Source organism: Bactrocera dorsalis, chromosome 3, assembly GCF_023373825.1.
Source record: "Bactrocera dorsalis isolate Fly_Bdor chromosome 3, ASM2337382v1, whole genome shotgun sequence".
NCBI lineage: Eukaryota > Metazoa > Arthropoda > Insecta > Diptera > Tephritidae > Bactrocera > Bactrocera dorsalis.
Window position 1 is genome coordinate 62,017,979 of NC_064305.1, and position 21,306 is coordinate 62,039,284.

General features: G+C 38.7%; 4 protein-coding genes across 6 annotated transcripts in view; all 4 read right to left on the minus strand.

Annotated features, from left to right (window-relative positions):
• The window catches only part of LOC105224658 (uncharacterized), a 193,805-nt gene extending 177,025 nt beyond the window's left edge, over positions 1-16,780 (minus strand). For 2 of the 3 annotated variants that reach the window (XM_049453963.1, XM_049453965.1), the window contains exon 1: positions 4,493-5,043. The gene's annotated coding sequence lies outside the window, so the exon portion shown is untranslated. Of the gene's footprint in view, positions 1-4,492; positions 5,044-16,769 lie in introns of those variants that run through there. The other variant, XM_049453966.1, reaches the window with a different exon arrangement.
• On the minus strand, positions 6,663-9,149 carry LOC105224616 (complex I assembly factor ACAD9, mitochondrial). Its single transcript, XM_011202761.4, has 5 exons — positions 8,456-9,149; positions 7,872-8,379; positions 7,676-7,814; positions 7,416-7,601; positions 6,663-7,344 (listed from the first exon to the last, which is right to left on the minus strand). Exons 1-5 carry the CDS (start codon positions 9,093-9,095, stop codon positions 6,820-6,822), a joined length of 1,998 nt encoding a protein of 665 aa, XP_011201063.2. The 5' UTR covers positions 9,096-9,149; the 3' UTR covers positions 6,663-6,819.
• LOC105224617 (hexokinase-2) lies at positions 10,002-11,881 on the minus strand. The gene is made up of 2 exons (XM_011202762.4): positions 10,751-11,881; positions 10,002-10,696 (listed from the first exon to the last, which is right to left on the minus strand). The coding sequence occupies exons 1-2, from the start codon at positions 11,601-11,603 to the stop codon at positions 10,149-10,151; spliced, it is 1,401 nt and encodes a 466-aa protein (XP_011201064.2). The 5' UTR covers positions 11,604-11,881; the 3' UTR covers positions 10,002-10,148.
• On the minus strand, positions 13,482-20,677 carry LOC105224618 (ATP-dependent 6-phosphofructokinase). Its single transcript, XM_049453975.1, has 11 exons — positions 20,215-20,677; positions 19,959-20,142; positions 19,727-19,884; positions 19,513-19,667; positions 18,233-18,341; positions 16,318-16,782; positions 16,082-16,245; positions 15,400-16,019; positions 15,100-15,322; positions 13,735-13,820; positions 13,482-13,671 (listed from the first exon to the last, which is right to left on the minus strand). The coding sequence occupies exons 1-11, from the start codon at positions 20,512-20,514 to the stop codon at positions 13,610-13,612; spliced, it is 2,526 nt and encodes an 841-aa protein (XP_049309932.1). The 5' UTR covers positions 20,515-20,677; the 3' UTR covers positions 13,482-13,609.
• Between the last annotated feature and the right edge of the window lie 629 nt (positions 20,678-21,306).

Consider the following 21,306-nt stretch of genomic DNA (forward strand, 5'->3'; position numbering starts at 1 on the left):
TATAACAGTAAGTGTATCGAATGAACGGAAAAATCGCGCATGCAGGAAATGTTCCACGGATCATTCTGAATAACTTTACCTGAGATACTATGTGTCTTAAACCGGTTTCAAGCCAGCGATTTTTAAGGTAAAGTATGAATTCATGGTCAAAAATCACTCTCAATATTCAAAATACCATATTTTCTATCAGTTATTAAAATGAAATCTTGGAAATTTCGTAATTTCTGTTACACACGATCTTCAATGATCTGCTGGAAAACACATACAGGGTTTGTCCGGAAAGTAATAGGAATGAGTCGATTTAAAAAAAAATGTATTGAACCAAATAGGCGCTGCCAGCGCGATTTCCAACTATTGAAGGCGTCACGGAAAGCATTCTACGTAATAACTTTGAGAGCCGAGGTGCATGCTGCTTGGATTCCCTCTGTCGTTCATTGGCCTTTTCAGGCAAGGAAACAAAAAAGTCTGGGGGCCATATTTGGGCTGTAGGGCGGCTGCGGAAGCGTTGGGATGCCGGCCTTGGTTAGGTAGCTGTTCACAAGAAAGGCGGTGTGCGTCGTTGAGTTGTCGTGGTGCAACTTTCACGTAAAACTTGGCGTTGACGGTTTGTTCAGGGGGACCAAATTCATGGTGGACGATGCCTTTGATATCAAAAAAGACAAAGAGTTTCGTTTTCACTATGGGTTTGCTCATTCTTCCCTTTTTGGGCAAGGAGACGCCGGCGAGGCCTTGTGCCACCGAAACACACCACTTCTTGCTGAAGGAACATCTGCTTAAGCCTGATTGATCAAATCAAACGTCTCTGTCGCAGATTTACCGAGTTTCACACAGAATTTAATCGCTTATACCACTCACAGAAACATGTCGCGCGAAAATGTTTGTCCGTACGTTATCAAGCATCTCTTTTAGGAAAATATTATCGATTCGGCTACAAACACACTTATTTAATTGATATCTGATATGCGGTTTCTTAAGTCATTTTATTCATGCTCTATCTTGGAAAATTTGATCATCATTTTTTCTTAAACGCTTAACACGTGGTTAGACTGTTGGCAGAAGGTCGATCCTTTCGGGTAAACCACAACATAGAGCAATACATTTCTAAATACGAAGGATAGGTTAGGTTAGGTTAGATGGCTGATAAAAGATGTCATGTGGACTACTATATAAAGTTCTTTGTGAAGAAATAGAACAGCTTCTGCAGATGGCGTCTGGTAGGATTCCCAGCTTTACTGGTCCTCCAATAGAGCAATGGCCTGTAAAAAGCCCCACTACTAGGGAGAAGCATGGCTTACTGAGGTCAAAGAGATCACTAGATCCCTTACGATCGATCTTGGACCAAAATAATACGAATGATAACACGTTTACATTAGAATATGATCAATTGAAACATAGACTGGTAAAAAAATCAACACTTCTACTCTCTAAGAAGGCGCAGACTTCACGGTGGAATATTTTCTTTCAAATAAAGGAAAAAATTGGGTTATCTGTTGAGGTGAACGGCTTTTCATATCACTTCTAGTACTAAGATATACAGCTGGAAAGGATTACCAGTTCAAAAGTGCTTCTTCTTTACTGGAGTAGAAACCGCTTACGCAGTTATAGCCGAATTAACAACAGCGCGTCAATCGTTTCTTCTTTTCGCTACGTGGTGCCAATTGGATATTCCAAGCGAAGTCAGGTCCTTCTCCACCTGATCTTTCCAACGGAGTGGAGGTCTTCCTCTGCTTCCCCCTGCGTCGAATACTTTCAGCGCTGGAGTGTTCTCTACCAATTCGTTATCCCCTCCACAGGGCTGTACACTGAGTTTGGAAACTGCCACGTAAAAAACGACTCCAATGAAAAGTTCAAAAAGTATTAGGCTCACCTTATTCTATGTAAAACAGGCTTCTTGAGCCACCCTCGTCTGCATAGGTATGTAGAATTGAAGCTTAAGTTATTATCATTCTAGACATGTCGCTTTATTCAGGCGGACTGACACTGCTTTTGCTTCTGTTGCCCGGCTTTTTATTGTTATTTGTGTATTTGGTATATATGTATGTACAAGTACATAATAGGCGTCGTCATTGTCTTCATCGCACTGCTCGTGCTTGGATGGTGTGTATGTATTATATTTATGGGCGAGTATGTAAGTGTGTACATAACTAATTTCTGAGTTTCTTCGTACACTTTTGACGACGCATTGCGTTCGAATCGCCGCTATTACCCCATAATTTAGGGTAAAATTTCACGAGCAATCGAGCGGTGCTATTTATTTTCTGTTCGCGGTAAGCGACCGCAAACAGCAGGCATCTCGCTCAACGTGGCAGAGATATGCATACAAGTATGTATGTACAAATGTCAAATATACACACTATGTATACATATAATATATACTAAGTACATAGATATATTTATACATTGCACACAGATACTGGTCGTAAAAAAATAATTGCTCGGAATATCTACTTATAATAAAGTTATGTTTTGCGTTTTCATTAGCATAATGGAATGACAGCAACAATAGCAATAACAGATATAACCGTAACAAAATGTACAAGATGTCGGCAATTGATCGTCATACGTAAGAGTATCTATGCTCGGCTACAAGTAGAAAACCTAGAAACGATTGTACACACTTTTATGCATAAATACACACATGCAAATGTAAATATGTATGTATGTGTGTATGAGTATATTATGCGGCGTCATGTCCATTAGTTCAAAGTTGTTGTAGGTGGCAATTCTAGGAGATTAAAGTGGACACAGCTAACTGAATAGGCTCGCGTGTAAATATACATATGTGTATGTGTGTACAATATGTATGTGTTTTGTGATTTTTTGCATTAACAAACTTGTTTGCCGCTTTTTTCTCTTCAGCTTGTACAATTTCAGAGGGCAATGTACTTGAAGCAATGTCTCGCCTGTGTTCATTAATATTATACATACATACATACACTTACATTATTACATATGCTATATACATATAAACAGTGAATATATGTATATTATTAATTTTGAATTAATTGTAAAGCTTTTACAAATTTTAATTCCTGAAAGCCATAATTTTTGTTAGTGGCATAGGTAGAGTTGGTACTGTGAGGTCAAAGGGTTGAAATTGGAACAGGAGCGGGAAAGCAGAAACGTTCTACTTCATGCAAAATGGAACATAGTAATATGGTAAGGTAAGGTATTAGAAGAGTGGATTCGGCGGAATGCGGAGCAAGCGCGGAGGACGATGAAACGCTAGACATTATCTATGAAAATGCAGGATATATTCCACCTCTCCCTATGCCCAACTTAAGAAATATTGGGCAACTGGGGTAAAAAAAACACGTTTTTTTTACTAAGTCCTGTGAATGGCTGGATAAGGCTTAATTTGGATACCACCCGAAAGCACAATGAGCCTAAGTGCGACCACTTCCAGGCTGGTGTTCATGCGCCTCCCTTTTCAACCAATCAACCAATTATCTTGCTTAGAATTAATGGAACTAACGACATGAATCAATATATTTGAACTAGTGGGCCCATATTATTAATTTCTTTTCTAGTAGATAACATTTTACGAAAAAGCCCCTGGCAACATTACTGTAAAATCTCACACCTTGACTGCTCTTGACGGTACAAAGTTAACCAGACGGACGGATATCTTCATATTCGGTAAAAAGGGCTCTAAAAAAAGTTATGGATTAGTTTGTCTTTTATCGTGATAATAAAATGTATGATGAGCTTGCATACATATTTGTACATATGTACATACGCTCATACTTTGCACACACATGTACATAGATATACATATACTCATAGCGGAAGCAAATTTCGCTTTAATTTCACCTTGACCTAGTCGACCAGATTTAAATAATTATAATTTAAGCTTCTAAATCATTCCTAACAACTCCAGCTAATACCAAGAAACATCAATCTACTTATGGCTTCGATGAAAATTTTCGTCGGCTAGCTGCTTGGCTACACACAACGAAACATACATACATGATATGTATACAATGTTATATGGTAACACCATTGCCGTGCGCATTTTTCTCGGTTCTTCGTCAGCTTCATCGTAGTTTATGGATACACACGATTTACCAGAGCACCCGGTGTTGTTTTGGCTTTATTGTGTTTAGCAATTGCTTTTGTTTTTGTTATTGTTGTTGCTAGTAGCGTTGCCGTGGTTTTTTGTTTGCTGTTTATTCTTATTGTTTGGCTTAGAAGTTGACGCGCTGTTGTTATTGTGACGCGAATATGCATGTGTACACATGCGAAGAGAATTGTGTTTGTGAGAGCAGCAGCACAGTCACAACGTCTCAGTCGACTTCAGCTTTACATACTATTTGTGCGCCGGCAGCGCTCTCTATCAATTCTACACACACCGAATCTTATAGGAATCGTCAACAGCGCAGTCAACGTCAAGCATAACTGACATTTTCGTCTCCATTCGCGATTCCCACGCATTTCGTTGTAATTAAACGCATTTAATTGTTGATTTTACTTAATAAATTTAATGCCTCACCTTGCGTTAGCTGCCTTTTAAGCGATTAAATGAATTTACATATTACATTTTGATAGTAGCTCCTATGGAAAAAGGTATTTCGTCATAATTACATTAATTTTATGTTCACACACACAAACTTAAGACTGCAAATTTTTGCCAAATCTTCGCACACTTATGTATTTCACCGAATTAGAATTAAAATGTTCACTATTTTCAAAAAACACACTCACATAAAAACCGATGCATTTATTTATTGTTTATTTGCTTTTACCAATATTTTTGTTTATAATAATTTAATGGCAAACGCAAAATTCACCGTCGCCGTTTCTATTACCAACAATGCGCATCAAAACGTTTCGTCGACTGCGCTTCGTGTACGTCATGGACGCGACTGTTTCTTGTTATTTCAATGCATTTTATGTTTATTTTATTATTATAAATCGGAGTACGAATACAAATTAAGAAATTATAAACTTTTTATTTTTATTTTAGTTTATGAATAGTAAATAAACTATACTTTAATTTTTATGCGAACGGAGAGCATTAAATGACTTAAATTTCTTTGCAATTCTTTGCTTTTCCGTTTTGAGTTCTTCAATGCAACTTGTTTGGCACCAATTTGCTTAAAACCCTTCTGTTTGCCGACAAGCTGCACATACATGTTCCAAGCTATTTTATATCAAACATGTTGTGTTATTTACCTCTTTTTGAAGAGAAACTTGTTAATAGTGTTTAAAGAGAACGGAATAGAAATTGGAAAATACTGAAAATAGTTGATGGTAAATTTTTAATGTTATAAATTTGAATGCCTGATAAAATAAACAAATATTTAGTGTTTTGCTTTTAATAATAATATATTTAGATGTGAGAAATGATAAGGGCTTTTAAAAAGATATATTTGAGTGTTTGAATACCAAAAAAATTTTTTTACTGCTTTAAATATCGAACGAAGACAGTGTCTTGGCAAATATTGCATAAATTGCGGTAAGGAAAAATCATTATAACAATAATAATTCAGCGCAATGAGCATAACTTTATTGCATTTAAAGGAAGGCACTTGAAAAAAAGCTATCAAATAGAAAATAAACAAGTATAGTGCGGATATCCGCACGTTTATTTCTACTATACGAATAAATAATACGCCGGTCATTGTGGAAATGATATATGTATAATACATACATACATATGTATGTAGTAAATTACAACTTGTGTGGTGACGATACTTTTATTTTAATTTAAAATATCTATTTGTGCCTAAACCAGCGGCCTCTGAACAGAAGTGTTCAAATATTACTTAATTAACTTTGTCTTCAGATTAAAAAAAGAGGAAAATAGTCAAATTAATAGACCCTATTGTTTTTGCTAAGACCCAGAAAATATTCACTCAAAATCCAACAAAAAAAAGGTTATTTTACAATCGTTTTTAAAGTTACCGGGTTTTTACATTTTTTTCAACACAGCAGAAAGTAATATTTATTCGGATGAAAGGAATAAAAATTTTATATCGCATTTTTGATACAACAACATGGCTTCCTGTCTTTTATAAACCATCAGAGTCCCCATAAATATATATGTATATTATATATGTTTGTGCAACCAAATATAACCCATATTCCTTCCCCTTGAAAATTTGAATTTTCCGCTGTAATTACTAAAAAACCGTCAGACCAACTCAAAAGTTACTAACCATACAAACGTTCCTATGAAGAGGTGGAACCAATATCCACTCAACACCTTCAAATACGAATTTCCACTAAATGTAATAAAAAGGACAAAAGAGTAAAGCAACTGGCTCTCAGTCACAGTAGAAGTGACAATCAGCATACTGAGTCCTATTTTACATTAGTCTATAGATATATAATACTTATTTACGGCAGTGTTGCTTGTCGCGAGCCACAACAATTGGAGTTTAACACAAATAAATAAATAAAGATACATATGTACATATGTGTGTGTGATTCAAATCTACATAAGTTCATAATGCCGTAACTAAATTATATGAGGCAATGAAGGTACTATGAAATATTTGTTGAATTATAATTAGAAAATCGGTTTGAAACCATTTTACTGATTTCAACATATTTATTTATATATGTATAATACTTACTTACATATATGTTATATGATGCAAGCTCGATGTAAAGAGTTTAACGCAGGAATTTTACAACATTATATAAAAAACAACCAATTTTTCAAGCATTTATGAAACGCTTTTATTTTATTTTACGTCCGCTTTCAATTCAAATTTTCAACAAAATATTTACAACTACATTTAACGGTTCACATGCACATTAAACAGTAACGTGATCTTTAAACTGCCGCATGAACTATAAATTACTCACTATTTAGAAATTAAAAGTAAGCGGGTGTACCGGGAAATAGCCTTTACTCTTAATGACTTGCTTGGCTAACCGCTGCAAATTGCTATCGTTATTCACATACTGTCCATTGAAGATTTCTGTGCATAGTGTGTGCACTTTTTTGCGACCATGCGTACACACAGCTGACGCCATGACCAATTCATAGTCGGCCAACTGCAATCCTATGCAATACGAGCGTGAGGCACGCGCTAAACTGGCAAACATTGCATAGATTGTGGTCGCAATTTCGGCCAAACGCTGCATGTCGTGATGCTTCTCCACCACAGCGGCGCCATATCGTGTTAGCAGCAGCTCAACGCACATTTGCAGGCGGGCCACTGACTGTTCGACGCTTTGCGCCGCTGGCTCCAAAGAGGGGTGCACATTTTCATTTAAACGCATTTTAGTCTTTGGATTATCAATGTTCGAACTTTGTAGAAATTTACCCAATATGTGTCCAGGATGGAAGAGTGGATTGCGCTGCATGCGTACTGTGTCTTGCAGTACACCCTGTTAAAAAAAACATACATTTATTGAACTACCTCAAGGATAATAGGCACTCATTTAATTGCACAACTTACGCCTGCATGTTGTAAGCCGGCCAGTGCGATATACAAGCGTAGCGTGTCCACTGACTCGCCTTGAGTGTACAGTTGAGCACTATCACGGAAAAGCACCTCCGTTTCTTGACCGGAAATTAAAGATTTGGGGCCAATGATGTCCATAGATTTACCAGCAATTTTAAACAATTGCGTAAGACTGTAATACTAATGGGAAAATATATGGAAAGTAGTAAATAAGAAATTGATATTAGACTTATTTTTAAGTGCATGGAACCTACTTTGGTAATTGCCGCTTCCAATGCCACATCAGGTGTCGCAAATTCATCCAGTATGCCCGCCGTCATATAAATCATACTTTCAATAGCATATGTGGCACAAGACGCCTTCGATAAATGCATCTGCAACATTTCCATATCCCTAGAAGTATAAAAATTTAATAATGAACATTAAATAAACGAATTAATTTGTAATTACTTCAGCGGCACGTTGCACTGCTGATTGTCGATGCAGTATGAAGTCAAGTCGTTAACCAACTGCTTAGCCATGCCTAGTCCCAACATGGCACTTCGTAACCGGTTACTGCGCAGCAATACCTCTGCTACTTCATTGCCTTCGTTCGCAGCACCGACAATACAACTGGGCGGCAGACGCACTTGGTCAAATTCCACACGACGTATGTCTAAACCTCTGCAGCCGATTGTCAAATGCTGTTCTCCTAATTTAACACCGGCTGTGTTACTGTCCACTAAGAAAATTGTGGTACTGCGACTAGCATCTCCTTTAACATTCGCCCGACGCGTTTGAGCGATCACCAAAAACAGTGGCGTCGCATTGGTTGTAGCAAAAGGACCCGCTATCGCAAACGCCTTTTTACCAGACAAGAGCCACTCGTTAGTTTCCACTATATATTCAGCGGTGGTATTAAATAGTTCATTTTCTGCCATGTCATATTCGAATATTGCTTCCACGCCAACTTGTGAACCTAAATATGCGTATATAATTAAGTATTTAAAAATATTATTAAATGATTATATAAAGATCTACTTTCAATTGCTTACCGTTTACTAATTTTGGCAAAAATAGCTGTTGTTGTTCGGACGTGCCCACGTCTTTTAAAATATCGATTATTATGCGATGTGATAACAAACCTAGCGCTACATTGGTGCAGCGTGATTCGGGCTCTGTGAGCATCAAACTAGCAGTCCAACCCAGACCTTTACCTTCAAATTCTGCTGGCACATTCAGACCATATAAACCCAACTGTCGTACTGAATCCACGACTTCGGCTGGTATTTGGCGCGTGCGATCAATTATAGCATTCTCAACTTGGTCAGTGAAGAAATTTGTAAGCGGCAATTTTTCGTTTTCAATTCGCGACATTTCCTCACGTTGCACAACCTCTGGATAGCCAAGCATTTCATTATCAACCACACCAACGAAAAAATTCTTCACTAATGGCAAACGTGCACGCAATTTTCCCACATCTGGTGCCATCTTAACACCAGTCCCCGTGCGCCGTTGCTGATCAATAGCATCTTCGTTAGCAAACGAATTGTCAGCAGTGGCTTTTGCTGAGGATTGACTATCACGTCCGGCGCTAGTGCTGGTGGCACGTATACATTTTCCATTCACATATTCAAACTTTTTGCCGGAGTTTTGTTGCACAAACCGATGCAATGTGTTGCGGAGACGTAACATTTTCAGAACAATCCTTCAGAAATACCCGGCAGCAGCACCAATGACAGCAGAACTGTCAACGAACTGTTCTCATTTAACAGCTGATTACTTAAAATAACGAGTAGCTTATGATGTTGTGCAAACCGTGAGTTTTTGAGTGCTAAAGTAATCGTTAAAAATAATTTAAAGAAAAAAACAAAATAAAACAAGTTTATATCGCTTGGACCGATGATAAAATATCCTTCACAGAACAAAAAGTTTCCATACAATAACTTAATTTTAATCGGTCCGTTTGTATAGCAGCTACTATATGCTATAATGATCCAACCGGATATTTTGCTACTGCCTTAGACAATAATCCATCGAACATTTCGTCAAGATACCTCGTAAAGTAAAAATGATTTTGATATAAAATAATAATGATTTTTAAACGTTCAGTTTATAAGACAGCTATGTGTTATAGTAGACTGATCTGACCTATTTCTTTGGAGCTTTCAGCCTTGCATTGAGTAATATTCTATGCCAAATTTCGGAAAGTCATCTCGTCAAATAAAACAGTTTTCCCAAAAATTTGATTTTGATGATTTTTTCAGTTTGCTTGGCACCTACATACTAAAGTGGTCCGATATCGATGGTTCCGACAAATCAGCAACTTCTTAAGCAAGTAAAAACGTCTGCAAAATTTCAGACGGATATCTCGAAAATTGTGGAACTAGTTCGTGTAAAGACAGGCAGACAGACTGGCTAAATTGACTCAGTTCGTACCGCTGATCATATATAAATATACATACTTATGTATACGTTTTAAAGGATCTCCGACGTTTCCTTCTGGGAATAAGAAACTTCGTGATAATCTTAATACATATATCCGGTTCAGGTTATAAAAACATAAATTGTTTGAAATCTAATAAAATCACTTTTGATGCTGTTTTGTTATTTATTGTACTTTGTCCTCTTTTTCGTTTAGTTCAATGCAAATCACACACTTTATTTAGTTCTAATATTACTGTACTATTTTTTGTTTTTTTAACTGCCGTCCAAGTTGTGCTGTGTCCAAAGATTTTCATGGTGTTATTATGTATGTAACCTGGCATTGAGTGATTTTCTCTCAATATACTCTCTATGAACGACAGCCGCTACTAATGCAGCACCGCGTCCAGAACCGTCCTCTGAGAGCATAATATCATACTTGCGATCCTTCTCCACAAAACGATCCAACGTTTCGCGCATATAACCATCGAAGTTCGGATGACAACGATAAACAGTGCCGTCCACACCGATAATAGAGAAGCTTTCACCAACTTTGTTCACCAAAGCGCCCAGTGTAACGCCCAGCATGTTACCGGCACGCTTCGCTACGACATCGCATATATATTTGAATTTCATGCAGTCATCAGGATCTGCATCGTGTAAATGGAAAATGTCTTTGAAGACATCTTTCACCATTGGCCAGTCATCACCTTTGTCATTGGCTATATCGGAGAGTACTTTCGTTTCAATGCAATTCGGTTTTTTCGTCAGGATGTCCGTGATTTGTTTGCGCAGCTTGCATTGAGCAAATATCAAATTCTCATTGACGGCGCGCAACGTTATCAGGCGTACCAGTTCACCCATGTACATGCCTGAAATCAAAACATGCTTCATGCAACTTTCAATAATTCAATTAGTCAACTCACCTGCTACCATTTTTTCATAGATCTGTGTGCCCGCATTCAACGAGTTTTTATCGACAATCTTATCGTAATCGGTTAGTAAATGATCAAGACCACCCTTTTCGCCGAAAGCGCCCCACTCCACATTAATTATGATCTTAGGTCGATCCTTATATTTGGTGTCCAAACGTTCACAATTTTCCACCTTCTCCGTATAGCAGGCATTGCAGCCCGTGCCGACAATCAAACCAATATTACATGCCGGATTGCGATGGGCGCAGGACATTTGTGTGCCGGTCGTATCGTTCAATATGGCAACCATGTCGATTTTAAGTCCAGTGCGTCGTGTAATTGCCGATTTTAACATAACGCCCACATCTTCACCAACCGTATCCGAACAGTTGAAACCTTTCGTCCAACGCACCAGTGTGGCGCGACTCAAGCCGGTCTGCACACATGGAAATGAGAATGTGAAGCCCAGCGCCATGTGTTCGCCTTCGACCTTCTGCTCACAAACGAATTCATGCAGACACTTGGCGATGTAATCGAACAGTTGGGTACCGGTGCCGAGCAATTCCTTCTCTGTTAGGTCATAAATCTTTGCCACTAGTTCGGCGTCACGATCGCCCTTCAGCGTGACAAGCAACACACGAAACCGTGACCCACCCAAATCGAGTGCCAAATATTTACCCGTCTCATTGCCATGAGGAAAGTCCTGCACATATGTTAGATAGCATTTAGTGTCTGCATCCTTGTTAGTCTTCGCACCCAAGCCTTTACGTATTTGAGCGCAAAAGTTTTGATAGAGACGCTGAAACTGATCTTCACTGGGTATCAATTCGTTCAGAAATTCTCGTAATCGTGTCAATTCGCTCATTGTTTATTACTGTTTTCTTTGTCGTTTGCTTTTAACTAATTTTCTTTTTTTCCTGTTACAATTTTTTGTTGTTTTATTAAGCACACCTTGGTATCGGCATCAAATAATCCTCAATTTAGCGATAATGATGTTATTAAAAAGGATCCAAAAAAAAAATGGTAGAATTACAAATTTGGAAAATTAAAGACCAGTAAATTTGAAAATTTTGAAGATTTTTGTAATTATCTTGAAAACTCCGAACTAGTTGGTTGTTTGGCAAGCGAGTCACAGCTTGCTCAGGTAGATTACTTCGGAAAGGGTGGGCGTGTGTGTTTCAAAAATGTCCACAATTTCACTTAAAGAGTTAAGTCGCTATAAAGCCCTATAAAGAGGTCTTGCTTTTAGAATTTTCTTGCCATAAGGAAAACGGAATCGAATTTTTCTCTTTCGGACTTTAATGAAAAGGTGTTGAGCATTTAAAAGGTATATACATATGTGTATTATATTGAAAATTCGATATGACATGGTGGCTTGTAGGTCAATCTTAAGAATGACCTCTTTAAGAACGCCTTGACAAAAGACGCTTATTCTAGGAAATCGTGCTATCTGAAATATAATAATACCGTAGTTTAGGTAAGACTTTGTACTAATGCACCTAGGCTTTTGGCTTTACAACAATTTTTCATAAAATGGCGAACTGATAAGAAGAAAGAAGATTAAGTTTTTTGCCAAAACATTAGCAAAAAATTGAAAAAAGGTTGATTGCAAAATAAATCAGTGGTAGTTTGCTATGAAATGTTATTACGAAGCTTTACTTTCAATTTAAGTGGGTGCCAGAAATGTGGATCGTGACCCAATTTGAAAAAATGCAGTTTCGAGAGAAAATTTCTGTTTAAAGTTTTAATTGGTAAAGCTGACTGACCGGAAACAATTTTAAAAACTCTAAAGTGTACGACTTCGAAGTTATGATTATCAACAGTGATGTGAGAGCCAAGTCGCGAGTGCTACGACTGTTTGATTGATGACTGGAGATATTTCATTTTGCCCTCGTTCACTGCCAGATCCATTTGTTTTGCTTCCTTGTCCAGTCTGGAGAAAGCAGAACTAACAGCGCGCGTGTTAAGGCCAATGATATCAATATCATTAGCATACCCCAGCAGTTGTACACTTTTATAAAAGATTGTACCAGCTCGATTAAGTGCTGCATCTCGAATTATTTTCTCCAGCAGCAGATTGAAGAAGTCGCGCGATAAAGAGTCGCATTGCCTGAAACCTTGTTTGATGTCGAACGGCTCGAAGATGCCTTTCCCTATCTTGACAGATCTTTTGGTATTGCTCTACGTTAGTTTACACAGCAGGATTAGTTTTGCGGGGATACCTATTTCAGACATAGTGGCATAAAGACGACAAAGAGGTTGTGTTAGTCGATTCGCTTTTTATGGGTCTTTTCCAAAATTTGGCGCATGGTGCATATCTGATCATTTGTTGACTTTCCAGGCCTAAAGCCACGGTGATAAGGTTCAATCAGTTTGTTGACGGTGGGCTTTAATACACAGTATGCACAATGGAACCTTATGTGCGATGTTGAAGCGGCTTATCCCACGGTAGTTGGCGCAGATTGTGGAGTCTCCCTTTTTATAGATTAGGCAGAGCACACTTAAATTACAATCGTTGGACAAGCTTTCGTACGACCATATTCTACAAGGAAACTGATACATGCTCCTTATCAGTTCTTCGCCGCCGACAACCCATCGGTCCCCTCCACTTTGTTGTTCTTCAAACGGATAATTGCTATTTGAACTTTTTCTGAAAAGCACTCGTCTAAAAGTAACACCCTTTATAAACAACTCAATGGTAAATTTAAAAATCGGGGGTATTACTTTAGTTACAAAAATTATACACAACCAACTGTGATGAAGTAATTAAATTCGATTTATTTTGTGTTCAATATTCAATAACAAAAACCGTTGCATTTTCGAAGTACAGTAAATTATTTATATATGAAGTAATATCCGTGAGCGCGAGGCTTAATTAACAGTGCAATTGATGTCCACAGGTTGTTGAAGTGAAGATGTTACAGCTGAAAAATCTATTGCTCATTTAATTGGAATCGATTTTATATTGAATTAATAAAGAATTTAACAATACTTACTGTCGGCGTAGGCCGAATCGTGTATCGACAGAATTCTTAATAACGGGCGTAGTTGTAACCACCACTGTATCTTCGGTATGCGAAGGCTAGTAAAAAATAAGAGAATTGACGAGTATTTTAAAATTTCAATTAGTTGATAATTGATTATTTATAACATTTTTAGAAAGAAGTGAGCAATAGTCTATATCTAACGGGTTACCCGGCAGAGGTATCTCTTACTACGCCTAAACAACTTTTACAAATCATTCAACTTTATCACGAAAATTGACATTCTAACTATAAAGAATATGTTTCGCGCGCCTCGCTTATGGTCAACAAATCGGTCTACGGAACGTATTATTCGTAACATCATCACCCATCTTGAGACCCATCATTCATTATTGGAAAATATTCGACTAAATAGATCACATTCAGCACGCAGTGAAGAAAATATAGCAGCCGTAGCTGAGAGGGTACACGAAGGCCATGAAGAGTCGATTCGACAACGTTCGCAATAACTCGGACTGAAGTATGGAATGACTTGGTGCATTATACGTCGAGATCTTAAATTGAAAGCGTGCTTGTGTAAGAACTGAAACCGCACGACCTTCTCAAGCGACATCGCTTCGCTTTATGGACTCTTAAAAAGTTCTAAGAAAATCCAACGTTTTCAAGACAAATTTTGTTCAGCGATGCGACCCATTTTAGACTCAATATGTATGTAAACAAGCTTAACTGCTGCATGCGGGACAAAGAGCAACCTGAAGAGATTCAAGGACTGTCCTTTCATCCAGAAAAAAAGGTTTGGTGTGGTTTGTGGGCCGGTGGAATTATCGGTCCATATTTCTTCAAAAATGATGCCGGTGAGAACGTAACCGTCCGTTATCGCGCCATGATAACCGACTATTTGATGCCTGAAATTGTAACCCGTGAAATCGGCGACATTTAGTTTTAACAAGACGTCGCCACTTTCCCTAAATCTCGCATCAATCGATGGATTTATTGAGAGAACACTTCGGCGAGCAGATCATTTCACGTTTTGGGGCGGTCGATTTGCCAAAAAGATCGTGTGATATCACACCTTTAGACTTCTTTCTGGGGGTATATAAAGTGTAAAGTCGGACAATCCCGCTTCGCTCATGTGTCGCTCGCCAGTTACCAGTCGAAATGCTCGAAAGATTCATCGCAAATTGAACTCAACGGATGAACCATCTGAGACGTAGCCGACCAACGTTTGAAACAGATATTCTCAAAAAACAAATGCCAAAGAATGTTGTTTCGAATGATAATAAACATTCCCCATAAAATTTAAAGTTTATGTGTTTTTTTTTTCCAAAAAGTAGGAAACCTCAAAATGGATCACCTCATTCCTACGTCATAACTTACTGAAACTCCGTTTGATGGGATAGATCCTCCATGGGCGTTAGTTTATACTCCGGACCCATCAGGCCTAGCATGCAGGAAGAGTGCTTAGTTGTCGCCAAAACCGTACCATCTGGCTGCACTGCTTTTTTCATTTGTTCACGTACAAATTGAGCACAAGCGATGCCCATCTCCGTAGCCAAGCAACGATCGAATGGTGTAGGTCTGCCACCCTGTTGCACATGACCTAATTAATGCGAGAGTAGAAGACAAAACTGGTCCTCTTTACTTGTTAATAATAAAATTGCATGTGTTTACACAGACCTAAGATATTGGTGCGACATGTAAACAGACCGTTCGACTCCTCTTCATAAAGACGTTCGAGGAAGTTTGAGGTATAATTCTTATTCGCACCTTCACTGCGCAACACCAGTCCACGATCAATGCCGCCATTCATTTTCGCTATCATATTATAACAGTCGCGTTGTATATCATGGATATTGAATTTTTCCTCATAGATATAGGCCGAATCAGCGCCACCGGCCATAGCTGCCATGGTAGGTAAGTAGCCGCAATGCCCGCCCATTGTCTCGATAATGAAGACACGTTTCTTGTAGCCACGCGCCGAATCGCGTATCAAGTCGCAGATTTTCGTGATCTCATTCAAACTGGTATCAGCGCCGATGCTGTACTCGGTACCGGGTATATTGTTGGAAATTGTTGAGGGTATTACAGCCATTGGAATGCAGAATTCCATAAATTTTGGGCGCTCCATTGTTAACGCTAAGACGGTGCGATAAGCTTCGAAACCACCGATAACCACTAATGCGTGTATCTTGAATTCGCGCAATTGGTGTGCGATTTCTGGAAATCTACCCTCTGGAGTGATACGATTCATGCCAAGAAAAGCGCCACCTTGACCACACCAACCGATGACGTCGCTCCTGAAATCAATAATTATAAGTAGTTAAAAAGTCACGTGAGTGCTTCGTAGTCGCGTAGTTACCAAATCAATGGTTTCAATTCACCAGCTGCAAGCCCCAGCACACCGTTCCTAATGCCATACACCGAGTCACCGTTATAAATAATGGTACGTACGAAACTTCGTGTGGCAGCATTGATGCCACAAGCTGGCGAACCGACGTGCATGACGGCAACATTGAAAGGCTCCTATTCAAATATGTGAAAGAAAGCATTAATTACATAATACCGCATTGTATAGAGATAGAACCAAATACGTACGTTGGCACCATCGCCTTCAACTTTCGGCTTCGGCGTTTTGGTTTGCGACAATAGTTTCAAAGCTTGCAGATTCGCTTGAAATGCTACGCCACGTAAAGCTATCGCTTTCGCCCAATCCTTATCTTGCAGAGCTTTATTCACTGCTTGTGTTCGCTCCACCGCTCCCATGAGAGGAATCCGCTCAATTTGATTGTTAACCAAAACAATAACAACTGGCGTTGTGGTTGCGGTGGATTCCAATACCGCGACGGTTGCTTCGGCGCCCATGCGGCAAGCTAAAATACGATCGTAGGCGCTCGTGGCGCCACCTCGCTGCACATGACCCAGTACCGTGATTCGACTATCCCAACCCAATCTGTCAAAAATTACTTGCTTCACCATCTGGGCTGTAATCGGTTCGCCATTCAGATCATTCGCACCCTCGGCAATGATAATGATATTGAGACGTTGACCACATTCCCGCTCCTGGTTAAAGTTATACACAACAAGGGTGTATTGTAAAAGAAAATAAAAGTGACAGTGTCCAAATATGTATCAAAATATCATCAGGAACATTATACCACCCAAAATATACATTCATTAAAATGTTTGAGAGTAGAGTTATAAGATAAATTTAAGAACATTTTGAACTTCGAGAAGACGAACAAATGCTATATCCGCGACAGTCGGGTCTACGTAACCGGAACGGACCCAGATTTTTATCGGGCTAGGGACTGTCAGCTCGGCAGTTTTTCTCGAAATTACTCCTGTGATGTCTTCTACCACTACAACAACAACAATCCCGATTTCCATAATTTAAAGTTTCAAAAGCCATGGTTGATAGAGGATGCTTCAACTGATACACATAGTGAAGTATCATAGTAATCTATATATCCCTTACTAGCATCACCACTTAATTCAGAACACCATATTCTCAGTACTACTCTTGCAGTGAGTTTAGGAGTAAATATAATGTAGATTTTTAATACTTTTTTTTAGAGGAAAAAATTTACATCGACGTAATCACTCTGCAGAGTCGGTAATTCCAGCAACCATGGATCGGTTCCTCAACACGTTTACTCTAGCGAATAATGCCCATCCTCAGAGACGCCGTACAATGCGCTCCGAAGACGTTATTGCTGCTGTGACCCAGAATATCTAAGAAGACCTAAATGAGTCCATTCGCTATCGTGCGCTACGATTAGAGCTGTGCTCATCCATTTTATGGAAGATTTTTCGAAAAGATCTTAATCTTCGGACATACGAAATCCAACTCATGCAAGAAATGAAACCGAACGAACATCAAGCGCGTCGTACGTTCGATGAATGGGCCCGAGATGAGATGAACATCACCAGAAAATATAGTTCAACGAAGCTCACTTTTAGTTGAATGGAAACATTAATAAACAAAATCGATTGAAGTAATCATAATCAAGAAGCCATTGTTGTGACGCTGTTACATTCTCATAAAGTCACTGGTGGATGTACTCTGTGGGTTGTGGGAATTCAATAAAGAACCGACCATAATTTTGCAGTCAATGGGGAGAGCCCTGACTAATGAATTTTTCGTACCTAAATTGTAGGATGTTTATGTGGACGACCTTTGGTTCCAACAAGATGGCACTATATGACATGCCGCCAACGAAATAATCAACTTATGGCAGGAAACTTTTGGTTAGCATTTTTTATATTTATTTTTTGTCTAAGAAGCCCGTGGAATGGTTTCAAAGATCTTGCGACTTAGACTATTTTGTGGGGTCATGTGAAACTGCTTGTCTACGCTGGTAAACCCGATACGGAGGAGAGGAGGCGCGTTATTACTGAAATACGAGTTCAATTGCTGCATAAAGTGGTCGAAAAATTAGCCCTAATGGCAAACCCTTATCTTTATAACAAAGCTAAATTGTTAATAAATAAAAGAATACCCTTTACATACCTTCTGAAGCTTGGAACATAAACGTTCGTGCCAATCCAATGGCGGCGGTGCCTCGGGACAAAACACATAATCTGCTTCCGATATTATGCCAGAGACCATTGCTAAATAACTGAAAAGAAGAAATCGTTGGCATTTTAATTTAATTACATACATATAACAAGTAAGGAAGGACAAATTTTGGTGACAGTCGAACTATTAGCGAAACTTGGTATTGATTAAAATATGTCGCTGTCAGAAAAACATTCTCTGAGGGTTTCATTAAGACAGCTCACATATTGCCCAATAGAAATGCTATAAAGACAGCCGAAGGTTTAAAAATTATTAGGTATATGGGAGCCGGAGAATGTAATGGTCCGATTTTAGGCATACGCACATACTGTTATCAGAAAGAGATGCTCTCTTAAATTCACTGCGATAACTCATATTTTATATTGACCGCCGTAGACGACATAAAGTCGACCGAAAGCTTGTAATTCTTATATTAAATATATAGAGCTAGGAAAAGTATTGATCAAATTTTTACTCCGATTCCTATGAAACCCTTAAGCACCTTCTTGGCTGTAATAAAGTTTCTAAAGTGTTTATTTAGAGAGCTGTCTCACTTTTGGCAACTTTGAATATACAATGGAGTGAGTGGGAGTGGTTATTATCTTATTTCACCCATTTACTTTATAGTAGAGGCCAGTTCCACCCGCGAAAAACGAAGCCATGTGTAGAAGTTGACGTGATGAAAGTTCTCTGAGCGCCATTCACTTAGGAGTGCCGAGAAACGATTATTTTTCATATGGCTCAAGCAGCTTACGACTTCCGGTTGTAGACCAAGTATCCTCTGGGTAGCCAAAAAAATCCGTTAAAATGCGAGCTAAAGTCAGAAGCAGAAACATCCCTCTCCAGGGTTATGCGCTGGGTTTGGGAGCCGCCACGTAACCAAACCACAGATATTCACTATAGCCTTTTATAGCTTAATTATATCGTTTTTTTCTTTGAGGGCAATGGTCTAATATCGCCCAAACACCAAGCTTCATCGCGATATCTCATTTTTAACTCAAGTTATAGTTTGCACGGACAGACAGGCGCTCAGAATATAATGGTTCGGAATGGAGGGCCTTGACCATTTTTAAGGTGGAATTTGTCCCATTTTAAGCGTAATATTTATACTAAGCCAAAACCATTCTATACTTTTTAAACTGATTATACATATCCTATATCTGTCCTACATTTACTTCTAAACTCAGAAATTTAATGCTTTTGAAGTTCCGTTAGACCGTGATTACACTAACCCGCAGTGACGTCCCATAACTTCCATAATGAAAATCCGCTGATGCGAGTAGGCTGTGCTCGCAATCGAATCGATAGCCTCTGTAATGCGATGCAGCGCTGAGTCTGTGCCAATAGTAAGATCCGTGCCACAGAAATCATTATCGATGGATCCAACCTGAAAAGTATGCATTAGTTAGCAGTTATGCCGTCTGTATGATGCATTACACCACTTACCACGCCCACAATATGTAAATCCTTACATTTTTCTCTCTGTTGTGGTGTTATTTTACCCGAAGCAACTAAGTCGTCTAGTAGACCAGTCCATTCTATGCGAAATATATTCGCGCCGGTTAGTGAACCATCACCGCCGATTACAATCAAACGGTTTATTTCTACGAAGAAGTATACAAATCAACTATGCTCTAGGATTCCAATATTCTACTGATATATATATCTATATATGTACCTCTTTGCACCAAATTGTAAGCTGCTTTCTTGCGTCCTTCACGCTCCATAAATTCTTTACAGCGTGCCGAACCGATTATCGTGCCACCCACATGTATAATTGACGATACCGACGCCCATGTTGCTTTGACGAATTGATCGCCACCCTGCACCATACCCTGATAACCCTCACGTATCATGAAAGCCTTAAGGAATGGTAATGTAAAAAAAGTGAGGATTACATTCTCTAATTAAGCTTCATTGAGTTTCGTCCATACCTGACAACCCAAATAGACGGCCATTCGTACGCATGCACGCACCGCGCCATTCATTCCACAGGCATCGCCACCGCTTGTGAAAACCGCTATGGATTGACCCTTATAGAGATTTCTTGAAATCTTCGACATTTTATTAACAATAGCCGAGTTTATATCGGGATATTCTTCAGCGTGTATTGTCTGCAAAGCTTTCGTTTTCAATGTCTTTTTTGCTCTAAAACTTATTTCTTTTCGAATCGTTTGAAGTTTCTGACATCTCCAAGTTATATTACCAATTAACTGAGATATTATTGTAGACATTTCCAATCAAAAGTTTAGAAATGTAATGGAAGACCTACTTGACGTTTCTCTATTTTAACGTTTACTCATATCCATCCCGTCTATGGTTTATTTAATAAACAGTGAAGTGAACTTGATACACTCAGTTTTTGAAAACTTTTTACTTGAGATAAATATGGAAAGTATTGTTCCCTCGATAGGCTTGTAAACGTTTTTGTTTGAGAAAATCTTCAAATGATCAGTTTGGAATCAGATTTGAGTAAGGTTATTTTTAAAGAACTGAAGAGCAATAAGATTGGGACTTCAGTATAAATAAATATTTTAATCATACTTAACTCTTTACATAACCTTTTCTGAGGATTAAGCCAAAATATGTGAAAAATATTTCGAAAAAGTGGCACAACAAAATAAGTTAGTTTTAATTACGATTAGCTGGATTTATCCATGACGATGGAGCGACTATTTCCTTGCCCGACCATGAAGCAGTTCGAGGAACAAAAGAGCGTCGTGGTCGATGGATTGCCCGCTCTGCTATTCAAATACAGCGGCGAAGAACTGATAAAGAGCATGCATCTGCTTCTTTGTAGAATATGGTCTGACCAAAGCATGTTCGACGATTGGAATTTAAGTGTGATCTGTCCAATTCACAATAAGGTAGACCCCACTACCGTCGGATAAGCCTCCTCAACATGGCATATAAGGTTCTGCCGAGTGTATTGTTTGAAAGATTAAAGCCCAGCGTTAACAAACTGATTGGAACTTGTGAGTGAAGCCCAGTTTTAAGTTTCGGGAGCCGATAACACTAAGTTAAAA